Raw genomic sequence first — 18,784 nt, forward strand, 5'->3', positions numbered from 1 at the left:
TTATTGTCATCACATGTATCCACACAGACCAAAGCAGTTCGGCGCCGAGTTGTAACATGACTCGTGCTAATCGAAACCCGGGGATAACTCCGAAACCCCAGTTTTTGCTTCCCCGCAAACCTCCCTTCTATCCGGCCCTCTTCTATTGGCTGCTAGGCACCATTGATGTAAAGCCGTAGAGAAAGGTACCAATTGATACCTTCGTCGAGTTCGTTTGAACCAGGTGGTTGGGTAAAGGTTACTTCGAGGAGACAGTAATCAATCCACAAAGGATATCAGCACGATAACGATCGAGCAGAGAAAGAGTACCACTCAGTCTCTTGTTTCTCTACTGGAGACTATGGTCAATCAGCCGTCACCATCGGCCACTTTCTCGGCCAAACGAGTAGCTGCATGCGTGCCATGCCACCAGCGAAAGGTTCGGTGTGATGCAGCCGCCGTAGGAGTCCCATGCTCTCGATGCGTGTCCAAAGACCGAGCCCAGCAATGCATTCTAGTCCCGCCGCGACCGACTCGGAGCTCAAAGAAGCTGTCGCATGCCCGAGTAGGCAGAGGCAATGGCCGAGGATCCTTGCGTGGGATCAATCGGGATAGACACCGCGAAGAGGTAGGCCGTTCGTTTTCTATCATTTTGGCTGGTTTTTTATTGATTGTTGCAATCAAGACTCCGCAGCATGGAACTTATGCTTCTCCTTCAGTAATAGCTCGCAGTTCTACTGAGGCGAATGAGTACCAACATGAAAGCAATGGGGAATCTTTTCACAATGCAAACCAAGATATCCCGGCTGGCTCAGAAGGCAGTTCCCATATCTCGCCACCGATTTCGGTGAGAACAGGGGCGGATCAGCACCCTGAGAGATCCACAGATGCCTTGATTGGAATTTCATATCAGTGTTCAGAGGAAGATGCCCAAGTCCAGACTCTGCATCGGATGGCCGATGAAAGCAACCAGGCGCACTTGTCCGTTTCAACAACAGGCGACTCCAACTCCCCGCATAACAAACAAGTAGTGGAATACTTCGATCGGCTGAATACAGTAGCTATTCTGAATGACGCACTAGGCCACCGCCAGCGAAAAAGATTAGTCCATGTAGACTTGTCCGGCCCCGAATATACAACAGCCAAGAAACGCGAGCTGGCCGGACTTGATTTGTCCGAAGTTGCCTACTTGGATACAAAAAGAGTCTTTGAAAAGCCGCCAAGACATGCATGGTACTTCCTATCTCATTGGGTTTCTATTGACATAAATTAACTCTGACATAGCCTTGCCCTCTTGCGTCTCTGGTTCGAGCACGTCTATCCTTATACTCCTGTCGTAGATCGAGTCCGATTCTGCAGCGAATTCATCGACGACAGCTGCTCCCATTTCCTCCTCTACGCACTGCTTGCCAATGTGACCCCGTATGCCTCGGACGATCTCGTCCAGGCCGCAGGGTACTCGGATAGATTTGCAGCACAGCGAAGTTTTGTGCAAAAGGCCGGCCTGCTCCACGATTTTGGATGTGAGCGACGGCAGCTAACCCTCCTGCAAGGGTCTATAGTTTTGAGCTCCTTTCAGTTTGGGTTTGCGCCGAGCAAGGATTTTAGGTTTTGGCTTCACAATGCCATTCGCATCGCCACCCAGATGGGGCTTCATCGAGACAATCTGGGCGAGGATCTCGACCCGGCTACCTATCAGTTGTGCCGGCGGATTTGGTGGCTTCTCTATGTATGTACATTTGTATCTGGCATGGGGTTTGAGTATACCCGGCCACCAGGCTAATTTATCCAGACGAGAGACGTACTGTTCAACGTTTCCGGGTATCTGAACGCTCGGTGTATCAACGATTCAGAAACAGATACTAGCATAATAACAGAAAACGACTGGGCCGAGGATCCCATTACTGATCAAACTCGAGATATTTTACAACCAATAAGCCCAGTCAAAAAACAATACTTCATCCAGAACTGTCATCTTTCTATTCTCAGTGAGTTTTTGGTCTCTTGCCAGCGACTTGACTAACCCGGATGTCTTAGCGGCCAAGTTTCTACGACTATCGCGAAACAGCAACTTCTTGTTTTCTCGCACTACTACCCATGAATTTGCAGAAGAAGTCTCGGCATGGCGCCGCCTACTTCCAGATGACCTTTTACTAAACCGAGTCGGGTCGTGGGATAGCACAAACGTGTGGATCCTTATTTTGTTGGCATTCAGCTACAGACTCGAGTGCATCTTCTATCGAACCGTGAGAGAACACTTTCGCCAAAGCAGCGACACGGAGTATCTTTCCTGGTGCAAACAGCAGCTGGTAAGCTGCGTATTTGAGTTGGACACGGTGATGAACAGACTTATCGTTCATGACCTGGTTCATTACGCGCCGTCATCTTTGTAAGTTTCTGTCTTTTTTTCCCATATTTTTCCAAATATAATTTTTTTTTTAGTAAGAAAAGAAAATTTAACATGTATTGGCCTCAGAATCGTTTGTGCGTGCAATCTACTCGCCTTCCAGATCGAAATCGCCCTCGATACCTCGTCCGCAAAGTCGCAAAAGGTGAACGCGAGAGCTCGCATCCACGCTACACTAGCCTATTTCCGCGATGTTGGCAAAACATGGCTAATTGCCCGCTGGACTTTTCGAGTCTCCGAATGGGTAGTCCGACGCGCTGGGCTGATGATGATGGAATCAGACTTGCATGTTGGTGAAAAGGATGACCATACTAATAATACATTCGCATATCAATCAAACCATTCGATAAATAGTCACAATAATAATAATTATAGTGCAGCCTACCAGCAGAATCGCGAAGGTGATATGGATTACTTGGACGGTCTGAATTCGGCTCTCTTGGGAAATGTGGATGATGGCAGTCCACCTGGGCCCTGGATACACGATTTCTTGGGAGAAAGCTTTTTCAATCAGCTTGATGATGAGCTGTTTCAATTTGTGTGAGTGGGACTACATTATCAGTGCTGGTCAGAGAATTATTATCAATCGGCCTGCTGTATCTATATCTAGCCCTAAGCTCGAGAATACCTACCTCAATGATAGACCTATATAACAAATATGTGCGACGAACACCGGCGGCGCGGTCCCACTTTATGCTCAGCCGAGCTCTATGGGGCTCATAGTGGCTCTGGGAGGGCTCTGGGAGGGTTCTGGGAGCACGTGGAGCTTGAAATAGGGCTATGATGCCTGCTTATAGAGTACCTTAGTACCTGCTAGATATACTCTTAAATTTTAAAGATCTATGTTTTCTTTTTTTTATCTATAATTTTAATTTCTAATCTCTATCTAATCTTTTAACTTGAGGTTCTATACTTAACTATTATTTACTATGAGTGGTATCTAAATTTATCTCTATTTTTAGTATTTTTTATTAACTATAATACTTAAATTATTAATAGTTAACTTTATATATAGTTATATTAGTAGATACCTGCTGGAATGACATGCAACCCCAATGCTGAAGGGGGTGATTGGAATATAGTTCCATGCTTCGATTCAGCGTGGTTCATAAGAGCTATTTTATATTCATATAAGAACATTCGAACCGATTGTGGCCATAAAAGAGCGAGCTTGATTCACGTTGGATTATTTAATTCGTGGGAAGGGGCTCGACCTTAACTAGTAATTTTTGGTCTCTATAGGAATCAAGTAGCAACAAATATTCGTATATCAAAATGGCATTTGACGAATTTAGGTGATTATTATTCCACTAATTGAGACTGCTGGCTTGATTAAATACATGTAATGTGTGGCTTCCCTACAGGTTCCTGTAGTCAACAGGGAATGGCTTACCCATTGGACTTTAATTCGAGTGCCCCAACACAACTGACATTGCGACATTTCCCGAGTTTGGCTCATAGTCGAAATATCGCTTAATATGGTACCTAATATTTTCAAGGGCGGAGTTAGTGAGAAGTAGTCCAAAAGCTATTGGCCTATGGGGAACACAAACGTCCATTGCAAGCCACCCATACAAAGATTAATACACCCTCGAAGAAAATCGTTAACTTCCTTCTCGATATTATGAGTTTTTCCAAGAGCATTGAGTTGTTCTTCAAGTTCCTGGAAGCGTGCATATGAGGTTCTCATCATTTGAACTGCTTCATCGATCGCAGCTTGTGGACTTAATCCCTTGTGATGTACAAGTAACGGAATGATGTTGTCAATATGCCCGGATTCCTAAATACATGGAATTTATTGTTAGATGAATACCCAGTATTGAAAAGGAATGGGCACGTACTATCTCATGTCGGGCTGACACGATATCGTTGTATCTGCGAAAACGGCCCTGAGTCATTAATCCGACATGATCCATGTGAATTGCAAGACATACAGTGATATAATGATGTTCATTTGAAGAAGAGAATTTTTGACCAATTCATGAGAAAGGAACCAAATGTGTGGGTCGGAATGAGAAGTCAGTCTATGGTCCATCATTAGCGTCAACACTATGAATTGATTGTCGTAAGATCAGAAGCCTCCATACAAATACATAGATATTGTCGGGTACACTCCCGAGGTATTCATTCGGATTTCTAGGTAAGATTCAATATCCAGAATTTTCTCGTTGTTACAGTGTTTCTGGAGCTCGATTGTAGCGGTAATATAGTCATGTAAACAGGCATACATAAACTCTCTTGAAGGCACTGTTAAGATTAGTTAAAGGGGAACATTTCAAGAACCAATAATCTAAAACCAAAACAAAACACTTGACGAAAACGGATACTAACGCGATTGAACGCTTTCGCGAATCCTGACCCCAATTTTGTACCATGCTAGTGCTGCGCGGCATGTTGGTGCCAGAGCAGTTGGGTCTTCATCTATTGTACCATCACCGAATAAACTCTGTCGAATACAGTGAAGAAGTTCTCTCTCTGATCGATCCAACTCATCGGGCTTGTTGTCCAACTCGCCAAAATCAAGGGCTTGCGAAAAAGAAGAGAAAAAAAATTAGTCATCGTCTGGTATATAATCAGTCCTCATACCATCATCCCAGAAATATAGCTAAGTGGATTTATTATTAGTTGAGGATTCATAAAAGTTTTCCACATAGGACTCACCCAAGATATCCATTCTACAGCAATTTGCAGGTCTGTCATTTTAGCATAAGGGAAAACACTGCGTGAAAAGAAAACGCAGTCAATCCCCTGGTTTCGTCGGAGACCAGCGGGATTTTTGATCCATCTTGAATTGTGATTAGTTTGTAAACAATAAATCCAATAATAACATAAGAACTAACCTCCGTTGAAAGTTGTTCAGTCCTTTTTCTATTTCCTCGCTATAATTGGTATTGAACTCGGCTTGCCATGCAGGAAAAAAGGAAAACAAAAACGGAATGCTGACTCTTTGTCCAGTGCATTTCTTAAGGATTTGATTGACAGGTGTAACGGAACTTCAGAAAGGATTTTTGAGATAGTCCAAGTTCAGTGACTGATCAATCCATGCTTGATAGTGACCGAAAACTTCGGTGATTTTGAAGGAAATCATCATAAGATCGTTCCAATCTCCAATAGACACATTCACTAGTGGGAATATGGATTTTTTATTTAATAAAGGCTGTGTTTGTGTTGGAAAAAGGCCAAATAAGCTACGATGGAGAACTAGAGCACGTTTACTGCAGTGCCACAAGGAAATTATGATGCAATATGTGTGGCCAACACTCTGAGTCTTTAGTTTCCCAGTATTTCAAATTGTTTAAACCTTAATTCTATAGGATATAAATTATGATAAATACTTGTAAGTAGTACTGATAATTATTTTAGTCTTTTTAGAAAGTGGAGTAAACCAACTCGTGGACCCAGCTAGCTGATAACAGAGGAACTACATCGCTAGATTGGGACAATATATCCAGACCTGAGCTCTAACAGGTTTCTTGAAATATCAACGAATCTGATATGGGTCTGTTTCATGCGCAATTAGGTTCAACCTCAAGCCACAAGACCACAGGGATAGGTCTGAAGAAAAAGTTTCGTTTGGAAGATGAGGGGGGCTACCACGAGCTGTTACGCTACGCAGAAATTTCACCACTTGCCGGTCATCTACCAGGAATAATCACTTACACTGGCTGGATTGCCCATGTTGATTGCCTTGGGCTTGCAGAACACTAAAGGATTCTTTCGTCACCGAACGGAAGCACCACTTTCTATGGAATGCCACATCTTCCGCCGGCTAGGGTACATGCGTAAATGCCTAAGGTCATTAGGATTTAGGCGTCCAGACTTATTCCTTAAAACATGTCTTTCTACGGAGATTAGCGAATACAGGTCATATCGGATGTCAAGAAACTAACGCGCGAACGACGGCCAATTGGCATAGAGCGTACGTGCGTTATTTGAAATAACTTGAGTCTCAACGGTTAGAACCAATTTTTGACATTTTCAACCTCTGCTAGAAATTTTCCAGTTCGATGGAACAATTTTTGGGTCAATGTTATCTTTAATCTGCTGAATCGCTGATACGTGGAAAGATCCACCGAAAAACGAAGTCAATGGCGAAAAGAGTTCGATAGATCCACGCCAACAAGCCTCCAGTTGCAGGTCACCAAGAGGTCTTTCAAGTCTCCTTGGTTTGATCCCAGACACCGGCCGCATGGGTAGCTAGTGGTTGGAGCACAGGAGACGAATTATTCCCACGCGCATTTTCCAAGAGCGGCTCTGCTAGACTCTAGTCAAAAAAAAAAAAGAAGAAGCAGCAATGAATGCAAGAAGCCCCTAGATTAGCGTTAGGGTCTACTATTAAATTTTTCTGGGCTACGTTTCATATTTTAACACATACGATAATTACGATTCATGACAGTGGGTCATAAAGGGGATTGGTACACCCTCTAACCTAAACCCCGAAATTAGATTTCCTTGTAAATTCTTAACAGTATTGATCATTCATTCCTGGTTTAAGGTCATTTCTGACTACTATTTACATAATTATTATATTGAGGCCGAGATTTTCTATTAAAATACATATATAAAGTGGAAAATACGATATTAATTATTTAATTTAAGCCTACTACCTATCTCCTAAGCCCTAGTAATAATGAAGAATTATTACCTGCTTGTAATAATAAGTCGTCGCTTGGCCTTGGTAATATAAAGCTAGATTGATAGTTTTATTTTGCGCTATATTACTGGTCACTTGGTATTAAGCAGGTCAATATAATAGCATGAGGACCAGAGCAGGAAGCTGATTAGGAATCCTCTTATAACAATTCCTGCGTACTGGTTGTGAAGCTACTGCGAAGTAAAATCTTGAGAGGAGACGGTTATAGTTCTTAAACTGAGAACAGGTGATCAAAACCGCTAAGAATTTACTAGGAAATCTGATTTCAAGCCTACGACGGTTTGGGTTAGAGGGGGATGTCCACATCAATCCCCGTCATAAATCAAGTTTCCCAGCTGATAACGAAAGAGGATGAACCTTGTTTTAAGGTGGCTGAAATGGTGTGCGAGGAACTGCTGGATGGAGCTTAGGGGTATATTATATAGGTCTATGCTCGGATCTACGGGTAAATCCAACAGCTATTTGAGATGACAATCATTACACTTCTTTCCTGGACAATAACTTCGGTTCCCCAGGCAATATTATACTCTATATTCAAAAGCGCTCTAGAATGGGTGTTTACAATCCTACGATCGGTGAGACTGTCACCGTCTGGAACGAAACATTCCAATGGACCGAGAAGCATTTCACACCAGCACAGCTTCTGCCGTTGAGAGAAGCGGCAGATGATCTCGGGGTAGCTACTGTTGCAAGAATTCAGGCAATAATTGCAGAAAAGAAGCAAAGCGGCACTCTGCACGCATGCCCTGTTCCAGGCATTCCTGGTGGAATTGATATGTTCGCGGTCTTGGAAGAACACCGCCAGAACGACGCTGTGCTCCAGAAGTTTTGGGAGGAAGCCCACGCTGTCCCGGACTGGGTTGATTGGGCACAAATCAAGCGAGGACAGAATTTTATGTGGCGGTATTTGCTACCCAATCTTACTGGGCTTGCACTGCAAGGGTTTTTAGGTGGAACTGCTGTGAGCTCATCTATCAAAACATAGTATCCATTGTAGTGGCCCTAACTATTCAAGACAATTGCTGGGGGTACTGAAGTCCTTGTGCGGACTGGTGGGTTCTCACTCCGTGTCCTGCCAAGACGGTTTCTGGAGACCTTCTTGTGGCTGCTACAGGTGACAATGTCGTTGGAGTCTATCCAACCAGGGGGGGAAGGACATAATTCATCTGTCCGCGTACGCTTGCTGCATGCTTCAGTACGCCATCGCTTGCTGAAGCTTATCGACAAAGACCCATTGTATTTCGAGGCAGCCAAGTTTGGCTCACCAGTCAACCTGAGAGATGCAATCCATGCTTTGTGTGTTTTTTGCAGCATGCCTGTATTCCGTCAGTTGCCCAGGATTGGCATTAAGCCAGACCCTGAAGAGGCAAAAGACTTCCTTGCCTTATTCCGATATATCGCCTATCTTTTGGCTACTCCCCACACCTTTTTCGATGGGGTGGAGCAATGTAAGGCAACTATGGAGAGTATTATGTACTGTGAACCGGAGCCAACCGAGGCATCGAAGGCCATTGTGCAAATTTCCTCACTGCAGTCGCAGATTATCCAGGCGTCAACGTATCCAGGTCAATGATCATCGTCGGTACCCGGGTTTTCAGCGGTGACGAATTGGCCGATAAAATGGGATTTTCCCGACCAGGACTCTTGTACCGGGCCTCTTTCAAAGGCTGGTGCAAACTTCTCGTGGTACTCAACACATTACAACGGTGGTCTCCCTCCTTTGAAAGAATGATGATCAGGGTAAGTGCCATTTTTGCCTATTTACAGGTGGAAGTATAAATTTTCCACAAGACTGACGTTCGATACAGAAGGGGAAAGAATTGGTACTGACCAACATCTACGAGTCTTCACTTTTACAAGGAACCAGATTTAACTTCAGGCATGTACCACAATTGCAACAATTTACTAGGAGAGAGAAGAAAGATGAAAGCAGAAAGGCATGGTTTCGGCCAGTGGAAATGATTGGCATCGTTGTATTTGCGTTCTACATATCTGCCTATCTACTTGTTATATCTGCGCTATGGAATCTCCCGTTTGCTCTCAAACCCTTCGATAGCAGGTTTACTCAATTAGTATGGGTTCACACTTGACTATCCTTATTTTGAGTTATACCACAACTAGTCTGTCTTACAGGTCTATAAACTAGCATTTCTTTGTTTTACAGAACTTACGTATTCTTGAAGCCCTCTTTATACTGGCACCTCACTAAACCTTTGTGCCTTTTGCCGTCCTGTTTTGATAGACAACCTATGCTCCTGAATAATTCTGTAAAGTACTAAAACTTTTCTTTTAAAGTATCACGCCTAGTATATCTAATCTGAGTGTTTCACTTAATATTTTTAATTGTATCTTTTTAACTTTGTTGATTCCTGTCTATAACAGTAAATGTAAGATTATTTATTTGTTAAAACTTTTGTATAGTTTTAATTATATATCATCCTTCTAGAATTTCTGTGTAGAGTATATATGAAGATAGTGATTTAGGTTGAAAGTAGTAAATAATAAGGTTAATATAATCTAATTAGGATAATTTACTTCAAATGTTCTTTATAGCCAGTCTCAATCTTTAAAAAGGCTAGAAATGCACAAGTCCTTGTTTGGCTCGACGCACTTTGCAATACTAGCTAATTTTAGATTCTAAGCTCCAAGAGGTCCTCATATCAAGATGCGATCTTGCTAATTATTATTTTGATTATCAATAGTATAAAACAAACTTCCAGCCAGCAGTATTATAGTTTTTAACTTCTTTATACATCAACACTCTTAAGCTTGAAAAATCTATAAGCCTCCTTCTACTTCTACTACCTGCTATACTAGTCTTGCTGAAAAGGATTATCATTCGCTTTAGCTTTGACGATAGCAGTTTTGGACTGGAAGATTTAAAGAGCTTTCTCGATCTATTACCTAGTCAACTTGGTTTGGTCGGATTTGTTATTTACGTTGATGAGTATTTATTTTCGTCTAGAAGAGATTTATATAAATTCATGATGAGCTGTAAGAAAAATTTTTTTTCTAGTGGGATGTCTAAGTAGTTTAATTTCTCTTTTATGCGTTTCAATGTTGTATCTATCTGCCATTTTGGGTTAGCATTACCATCATGTCTATTGAAACCTAGTGATTTCACTTGCATTGTTTTATCCATACTTATATCAATTTGATGCTAATCTACTTTTAGATCAAAGGCCGAAAAACATTGACTATCTTGCATTTGAATATACTTACAGAGTTGTCAGAAAACCTAATTAATATACTACCATCAAACCCATCCATAACATCAATTAATTTGAAACTCGTCGAACTCAACTTTAGCCGAAACCGAGCGGAGATGCACCGATACACTCGGCGCCGACGATGTCCAACCACGAGTCAATACAAATGAAACTAATTACACCGCATTTGGTGGAGATAGCTCAAAGAAGCTGGAGAATTTCAGAAATGGAGCTGTACGCTAGCTTTCAAAGGCTCGGTCAAGTTTCCGGTTGAACACGGCCCTCTGACTGCTGCCGTTTCCCGGTGGGGGGATGATATATAGATATATATCAACTGGTTCGTTTACAAATTTCAAATAATTTCTACCTTGGTAACTTTGCCAAAATACTTATTCGGACCAAAGAGATACCTAGAATAACTGTCTCCACAATGCCTGGTCGTTTCGAGGGAAAAGTTGCTATTGTCACCGGCGCTGGTTCCGGCTATGGACAAGGCATTGCTACCAAGCTCAGTCAAGATGGAGCAGCTGTAGTAATTGTCGATTTGTCTCAAGAAAACGGCACCAAAGCAGCTGCCGAGTTGACCAACGCCATATTCATTCACGCCGATATCACGAAAGGGTCCTCATGGGAATCCGTCCGCGACACAACGGTTGCAAAATTCGGCCACATCGATATCGTCGTCAACAATGCGGGCGTCTGCTACGACAAACAGGATACAGAGACAGTGGCTGAGAGTACATATGACTTGATGATGGCCGTGAACTTGAAGCCGATTTACCACTCCGCAACAGTTATTGTCCCCCTTTTGCTCAAGCAGGACACGCCCGCGGTTTTTGTGAATGTTGCATCAACCAGCGCGATGAGGCCAAGGCCGGGGACAACATGGTATAATGCGTCCAAGGCAGCGGTCGTGGCGGCGACGAGCACAATGGCGATTGAGTATGCGTCGAGGAAGATCCGATTTAATACCGTCTGTCCTGTGGTTGGACGGACATCAATGTCAGTATTTCAGCTCGTCGTTTTTCTTTTTCAAATAGGAACACTAATCTCGAGTACTTTATAGGACCGATTCACTCCTAGCAGACGAAGGGATTTGTAACACATACGCCGCGAGTATTCCCATGGGACGAATGTGCACTCCGAGAGATGTTGCCAACGCAGTAGCATATTTGGCTAGTGATGATGCCGACTTCATCACGGGCGTTCATCTATCGGTACGTGAAAACAAGATTTTTAAAGTTGATATTCTTGAGGCTGACATGTTTTCAACAATCTAGGTGGATGGTGGAAGATGCGTATAAATGATATTGAAGCTACATGTATAACATGAACATTTGAAACATTGAATTGATACGGTAGTTGTCTATATATGTAGTCTGTCGTCACAACATTGAATATTAGATTAATTCCAGTCCTAAGCCCATAAAAATCACCAATTTATTACACGTAGTTCATCAGCATTGAATATTGAATTGATGGCATTTCATGTCTCTCAGCATGTTAGTTGCTAGACAAAAAGCCTTCGGCTATTTGGTCAGTCCTTATTATCCAACAATGTCTATCAATGCAATATCAATTGATGTAGGAGATACTCAAAATCGTCAATAATATACTACTTGCCCACTATCAAATATATCAAAAAGAGTGTGTAACTACACTAAACAACGAATACGACTTATATCTAACAATGCAACTTAGTACAGCGCTGGCGGAAACTCGGATGGATCAGGCTGCTTGTCCTCCCCATTCATGAGTCCGTAATACCAGGTCAAATCTGAACCATCATACTCACTGACGTGGAAGCCGTCACCAAGATAATTAAAAGCATTCCCACTCAGATATTCAATATCAAAATCTTCAAAACGCGGCTTCTGCAACATGCGCAGATAATGGATTCTCGATCCGGACCAGATGGTCGGTTTCCGGTTTCTATCGCCGGCCTTGAACCAGGAGGAGCAAGGGCCGGACCAGGCAGTCCTGTTGACGTATAGGTCGGCATGTGCAGAGAACTGCTGGGCGACAGACCGTTTCACTTGCATCTTCTTGATGTCTTCGACCTGGGCCTTTTCCAAAACCTGAAAGACGTAGTTTGTGTATGCCTCGACCATCGGACACACAGAGCCGTGGCCAATCGGACCGTACACTCCACAAAAGACAAAGTAGTTTGGAACTTCAGATGCACCAATGCCGAGGTATCCCAGGTTGTCTGGGTCGTTATAGTCATCTTGGACATTGCGGCCGTTGCAAATGATAGGAAACTGCGGGCGGAACGAAGTGTCGAACCCAGTGGCACAAACGATAATGTCACACTCGTGGTGAGTTCCATCCCCAGCAATAAAGCCAGTTGGCGTAATAGAGTCTAGTTCTTGCGTCAACGTCGTCGTTTTGGGGTCTGACAGAGCTTCGAGGAAGCCATTTCCGGGCGTCGGGCGACGACACCCAATGCCAAAATCTTTAGGCATCAGATGGTCGAGAAGATCCGGGCGACTGGTCAGTTTGCGTTGCATCTCTTTTTCAGAGTACGAGCGAGCATCGATGGCATCTGTGGAGTCGTTGACGACGATCTTGAATCTTTGATTGAGCTCTGACTCGACACCTTTGCAATAAGAGAGGTATAACTCGGGATCTTCTCGGAATCGCTGCTTGGTCTCTTCAGAATAGGCAAAATTTTCGCCGTTTTTGCCAGCATACTTGGGAGCAAAGCCAGCAGTGATCCAAGTAGCAGAGCGTGCCACTACGTATAGCTGGCTTACAGTGTCGAGAATAGCTGGTACCACCTGGACACCAGAACTGCCAATACCCAGAACAAGGACCTTTTTGTCTTTGAGGTCGACTGTATTGTCCCACGCAGCTGTGTGCATCCTTGGACCTTTAAAGGTCTCCAAGTTCTTGACCTGCGGCCATTTCCACGTATTCAAAAAGCCGCCACCATTGATGAAAAAATCGGCATAGTCAACCACAGTGTCTGTCGGATTATCGTTCCTCATGACTGTTATTTTCCATTTGCCTTCCTGTTCGAGCCATTCAGCTCTACTAATGCGATGTTTGAACTTGACGTACTTCAAAACATCGTTCTCCACGGCAACAGACTTGAAGTACTCGAAAATCTCCTTTGCGCCGGAGTAATAATGCGACCAGTCGGGTTTGCGAGCCCACGTATATTGATAAGAGACACTTGGAATATCACAAGCACAACCGGGGTATTTATTCTCCAGCCAGGTGCCACCGACGTCGTCGTTCTTTTCGTAGATGGCGAGGTCAATATTTTCCATTCGTTTTTGGAGCTGGGATGCAAAGTTGATTCCACTGCATCCCATCCCCATGAAGACGACTTTGAGTTTCCGTTTGGTGCCCATGGGACTCTCTCGGATCTTGTATTCGGGGATTGGGTCCACGCTGGATAGTTCGCTTGTGATGCCATCTTTGAGCTGCTCGGCATTGAGAATGTTCTTTGAAGCGTGTTCTGCGCTGGGGCTGTGTACTTGTGCCATCACTGTGGGCGTTTTTAATAGATCTTGGGAAATGCAAGTCTGGGTTGCCATGTTGAGAAAAGTATCACTCATCCAGACTGTGTGGGTTTGAGCGTAGTCTTTAGATGTTAAGAATCTGCGAGAGGCATATTTATCATCTCCTGTCGCAAACCTGATCCCTGCCTCGTTTGGCGGCACATAATCCAATCATGACAAGAGGGGTATCGGCGACGAATTGCTCCAACTGCATCAGTTGACGTCCGGCGCTCGGTGATGTGTCCGAAGAGCAACAACGACCGAGCGAACGGATCGACCGAGCATCAATGTTTACGCCGAGCGGGGTAAGAAAAATATTGAAGTGAAATGCAATTGTCTATCCAAGACATTAAACAAAAAAAAAAGAGAGAGAGAGAGCAAAAAAAAGCGTCAACACCATGTACCTTTTCATCCTTATCCTCCGAAATCCCATCAGCACTCTTCGCTTCCTGTATACATGGAGCACCCTCTCGGTCATTGTGATTCTAAGACGCATTCTAGTACCCCATATATCACAGTATCAATCTACTAGGGTGCAGCTGCAACGAGCATACCTGCTGTCTTGCTCGTCGACTTTTCCGGACCTTACGCACCGACTCCCTGTGGGTCAAGTATCGCAGGTTAGGGCTACGCCGATTGGCACCACTGGCTTTATTGGATATGTGATTCCAGGAAGTCAGAGCCCAATCCTAGATGGGCTCACCAAATCGTTCCATCGAACACAATGTGTCGCGCTTTATGCTCATGGAGGAGGGTATGCACGAGGAGAAGCGAAGATGTATATGAATTATATGGAACGATGGGTACAGAAAGCAAGAGAGTCTGGGTTAGACTTGGTGTTTTTGAGTGTTGAATACCGTAGGTCAATTTTACTTTTTCACTTTTTTCACTTTTATACAACTGTATGGTTTGTGTGCTGAGCTTTCATAGCCTTAACCGACAAGGCATCTCATCCAGCACAGAGGGATGCCTTTTTGAAGGCGTATCAGTATCTCCTCGACCAAGGGATATCGCCAGACAACATCATCTTTATGGGCGACTCTGCCGGCGGCGGAAGTTGTATCCTGAGCAGTATTGAATGCCTCTCAACAGCAACAAAAAACCGACAGCTGCCTCAACCAGCCGGCAGCATTCTTCTCTCTCCCTGGATGGACATGTCCATGCGCGCCTTCAATGGCGGCAATGCGCTGGCTGCAACCGACTACGTGAATGCCAACCGCGACATACCCATCCTCGTTAAGAAATGGCTACAAGACAAGGTCGCGCCGACTTCGCCTCAGGTCAATCCGCTATATCGACAACCCGTGGAGATTGAAGGGTTGAATCCTCAACTGATTTTGGTCGGTGCCGCCGAGTTCACCTTGCCAGAGGCCAAGGACTGGGCAGCGCTCTGCGAAAGGGCAGGTGTTAGACATCGATTGGTGTGTGAATGGGGTCAATTGCATAATTATGCTTTGGGGTCGGCGTGGGTTGAGCCTGCGATTAGGAATAGGACAGATGCTAGCATTGTGAGCTGGATGCAGATGTGTTTGGGAGGGAACTAGACAAGGGATTGTAATCGTATGTAGAATAGCTATATTCCGGAGAAAATAAATCAATTGATACCTAACTGTCGACTGTCTGTAGCGAGATTAATCGAATAGAGCCCGCTAAAAAAAAAGTTTAAGTAAATCTCGGTGCCGGAGGTCAAGTTCTCGGAACAATCGCCGAGGACAAGGAATGTGTGGTCTGAATCATTTGATAGCTTCCTCCGCCGAACACCGAATCTAATTTACTAGTCTCGAGTTTCTCCAGAATAATTTCGTTATATTGACCCCATGGGGTATAAGCTCGATGTCCCCCGCAAAAGTTATATAACCTGCAGCTGAGATCGATCTATCTGGGTTTTTTTTTTTTAATTTTCGTTGCAGTCTCAACTTGAAGAGGGGGGAATAAGTTTTATACATGCGACTTGGCAACGAATTCATGTGTCACAGCATATATAACATCCTTTTCTGTTCATCATTAATTGAATAATTGATCGACACGTTTCACAATGTCCGCGTCGCCAGAAAAGACAGCGACAGAACATGTCGACTGCAGTGATGGTGGCAAGGACGAGAAGCCCGGGTCCAGCGAGATGGACTTGGAAAAAAAAGCCTTGTCCGGCACAGAGGAAGAAGGCATTGTTGAATACGACGAGTCCGAGACGAGGAAGATCTTGAAGAAAATCGATTACAGACTTGTGCCGTTTTTATCGATTCTCTATCTGTAAGTTTTTCTCAGATGTCCTTACATTGGATTATGGATATAGCTAATCAGAATGGCAATAACAAGAGCATCATTCCTAGACCGATCTAATCTCGCCAATGCGGAGATCGCTGGGATGGAGCAGGACCTTAATCTCCAGGGCCAGGACTACAACGTTGCGTTGACAATTTTCTTCGTTTCGTACGCGCTTTTGGAAGTGCCGAGCAACATCATTCTGAAGATGATGCGGCCTTCGCATTGGGTTGCTATCATGATGTTTGGGGTATGTACTTGAAAAACACCCTCTCTTTAAAAGCTTCCTCTAACCGTTATTTTGTGTTCATGTATAGTGGGGGCTCGTGATGACTCTAATGGGTATCGTCAAGTCATACGAAGGTCTTGTAGTTGCTCGATTCTTCCTGGGTGTTGCCGAAGCTGGCTTTTTCCCGGCTGCGTCGTATCTTCTAACGTTGTGGTAAGTCCCAACCTCTCTCAACTGTTAACCTTGAATCTCCGTTTCTGAGGCGTTTTTTCCAGGTATAAACGATATGAAATACAGAAAAGAATGGCCGTCTTCTACACAGCCTGCTCCCTGGCTGGCGCCTTTAGCGGTCTTCTCGCATACGCAATTGAGAAGATGCAGGGCATCGCCGGGCTCAACGGATGGCAATGGATCTTCATCATCGAGGGGCTGTACCCAGTCGTCTGTGCCGTATTTGTCTGGTTCCTACTGCCCGACCAGCCCGAAACCGCGAGCTTCTTGACTCAGCCGGAGCGGGATTTTGTGATTCATCGACTTTCTACCGAGACTGGCTCGGGGACAGGGAAAGTGACCAACTCGGATCGCATCCAATGGCGGCATATCAAGGACGCGTTTCTCGAATGGAAGGTTTGGTTGGCCATGATTATTTATTCGGCGGTTAGTATCGGTATTTATGGCTTTACTTCGACTGTGCCTATTGCCGTGAAGCAGCTGGGGTATTCTTCTGCTGATGCGCAGCTGATGACTATCCCGGTAAGAGCATCTCCTTTATTTTTTTTTAAAAGAAAAAGAAGATCTGACATGAGCAGGTATATGTTGCGGCCATGTGCGGTGTGCTTGTCTTTGCTTGGTGGTCCGACTACGTCCGAGAACGCAGCAGATTCATTCTCGCAGGTTTCGTAATCGCGTCCATCGGGTTCATCGGCCAACTTGCCATTCCGCACACGCGACTGGAAGGCGTCACCTACTTCTTCCTCTTTCCCATCGCCATTGGGTTGTACTCTCCATATGTCTGTATTGTGTGCCTGGTGGCCAACAACCTGGCACCAAGCTCGAAACGAGCAGTCGGAATGGCACTGCTGGTGACAGTAGGCAACCTCGGCGGGATTTGCGGTAGTAATATCTTCATGTCCAAGCAGGCGCCCAAGTACCCTGTTGGATATGGCGTGTGTTTGGGCGTGCTAGTCTGCTCGATGGCGGCGACGCTGGCGATGCGGTATTTCCTCAAGAAGGAGAATCAAAGGCGAGATGATTTTATGGCTGGTAGGACCCTGGAGGAGGTTAGGGCTGAGTATACCGAGGAGGAGCTGCTTAACCTAGGAGACCGCAGTCCGTTTTTCCGGTACACATTGTGATGTGTATTCCGCTGGGCCAAGATCTAGCGCCGAGTTAGCCTCCATAGTAATGGATATGGGCTATGAATAAATTGCAATTCACATGTGAAAGATTGAAGAGTATGGCAGAGTCATAGCGGGCGAGGATAAACAAATCAAGTTTACCGAGCTGATAGCTGCTTTCCTAATGTGGAAATAAAGGGCACGCCAACCAACAATTTGTTTCCGTAAGCGGTCAACACGGGAAAGAAAACCGGGTTCCGATGGGGAACAGGCGTCCAAAAATGGGGTACGGTTGTATAAAGTAGCCACAAACTGGGTGGCAACTAGGACGAAAGTGAAAGGCCCCTGGACCCGATCGGTCGTAATCTCCACCGCGCAGAGCTCAAAGAGGACGTGGAGCATTGCAGCTTGTGGCTGGAGACACGTACATACCCCGAAAGACTCGTCTCAATAATCAAGCGGACTAGCCATGCCGCACAATATGATATCATCTCTGGAGGGGTTACGAATACTGCACGGCTCCAAAGTTTAAGACTCTAAACAACACGAGTTGATTGAGTGTTGGTGATGGTGCGTTGTCATGTTGATCAGAAAAACGAGTTAGCTTGAACACCAGCCCCATATTAGGTTGCTTGCAATCTCGCCATGGTGCCGATCGAAGACTACGCCACAAAATAGAGAACACGATCGTCGATACGATGGGGTGCAAGACTGGGGGGTACGTATGTATGTACTACTAGCGAGTACCCACTATGCGAGCAGAGATTGCACGCAAAACCGTCAAAACGGAGTACTTTGTAGCTAGTGTACTTGATGGTGTGCTAGCGGGCAAGTGCTGTTCTCAGTGGCGAGTGTCATCATTGACTTTTTTTTCTTTTTCTTTTTCTTTTCCAACGGATTGAAAACGCGAAGTGGACGGGACAATTCCTTGAAACAACGTGGGACTGAGGATCACTGACGTCAAAGTGATCGTTTGGCGTAGGACGATGATGGTGATAATGATGATCGCATCAAGAGATTGGACGGGAGTTCTCGATCGGAGCTAGCATTCGGCGCCAAGGCTGCTTAAGCTCGTTCTTGGCAATGATCGGCTGTTGCTTTTTCCACCTCCGTCAATAATACTTGGGCGCGCCCCTAGCAACCAGGCATTCGATATCGTCGATATCGTCGTTCGCAAGACGGTTCAAAGAGGGAGAAA

The 18,784-nt window shown here is 44.7% G+C and overlaps 6 protein-coding genes across 6 annotated transcripts; 5 read left to right on the forward strand and 1 right to left on the reverse strand.

Moving 5' to 3' along the window:
* Nucleotides 1–340: 340 nt before the first annotated feature.
* TRUGW13939_11370 (uncharacterized protein) lies at nt 341–2,930 on the forward strand (the record flags this gene model as incomplete). The annotated part of the gene is made up of 6 exons (XM_035494478.1): nt 341–607; nt 665–1,212; nt 1,264–1,708; nt 1,772–1,967; nt 2,017–2,368; nt 2,456–2,930. The coding sequence occupies 6 exons, from the start codon at nt 341–343 to the stop codon at nt 2,928–2,930; spliced, it is 2,283 nt and encodes a 760-aa protein (XP_035350371.1).
* Nucleotides 2,931–7,590: 4,660 nt separating this feature from the next.
* TRUGW13939_11371 (uncharacterized protein) lies at nt 7,591–8,949 on the forward strand (the record flags this gene model as incomplete). The annotated part of the gene is made up of 5 exons (XM_035494479.1): nt 7,591–8,001; nt 8,056–8,488; nt 8,548–8,780; nt 8,849–8,863; nt 8,920–8,949. 5 exons carry the CDS (start codon nt 7,591–7,593, stop codon nt 8,947–8,949), a joined length of 1,122 nt encoding a protein of 373 aa, XP_035350372.1.
* A 1,730-nt stretch (nt 8,950–10,679) lies between these two features.
* Nucleotides 10,680–11,553, forward strand: TRUGW13939_11372 (uncharacterized protein; the record flags this gene model as incomplete). Its single annotated transcript, XM_035494480.1, has 3 exons — nt 10,680–11,251; nt 11,316–11,466; nt 11,530–11,553. 3 exons carry the CDS (start codon nt 10,680–10,682, stop codon nt 11,551–11,553), a joined length of 747 nt encoding a protein of 248 aa, XP_035350373.1.
* A 393-nt stretch (nt 11,554–11,946) lies between these two features.
* On the reverse strand, nt 11,947–13,794 carry TRUGW13939_11373 (uncharacterized protein; the record flags this gene model as incomplete). The annotated part of the gene is made up of 1 exon (XM_035494481.1): nt 11,947–13,794. The coding sequence occupies one exon, from the start codon at nt 13,792–13,794 to the stop codon at nt 11,947–11,949; it is 1,848 nt and encodes a 615-aa protein (XP_035350374.1).
* Nucleotides 13,795–14,156: 362 nt separating this feature from the next.
* TRUGW13939_11374 (uncharacterized protein) lies at nt 14,157–15,302 on the forward strand (the record flags this gene model as incomplete). The annotated part of the gene is made up of 2 exons (XM_035494482.1): nt 14,157–14,616; nt 14,689–15,302. 2 exons carry the CDS (start codon nt 14,157–14,159, stop codon nt 15,300–15,302), a joined length of 1,074 nt encoding a protein of 357 aa, XP_035350375.1.
* Nucleotides 15,303–15,793: 491 nt separating this feature from the next.
* TRUGW13939_11375 (uncharacterized protein) lies at nt 15,794–17,604 on the forward strand (the record flags this gene model as incomplete). Its single annotated transcript, XM_035494483.1, has 5 exons — nt 15,794–16,008; nt 16,075–16,270; nt 16,338–16,462; nt 16,525–17,002; nt 17,059–17,604. 5 exons carry the CDS (start codon nt 15,794–15,796, stop codon nt 17,602–17,604), a joined length of 1,560 nt encoding a protein of 519 aa, XP_035350376.1.
* Nucleotides 17,605–18,784: the final 1,180 nt, after the last annotated feature.

This window comes from Talaromyces rugulosus, chromosome VI, assembly GCF_013368755.1.
Source record: "Talaromyces rugulosus chromosome VI, complete sequence".
NCBI lineage: Eukaryota > Fungi > Ascomycota > Eurotiomycetes > Eurotiales > Trichocomaceae > Talaromyces > Talaromyces rugulosus.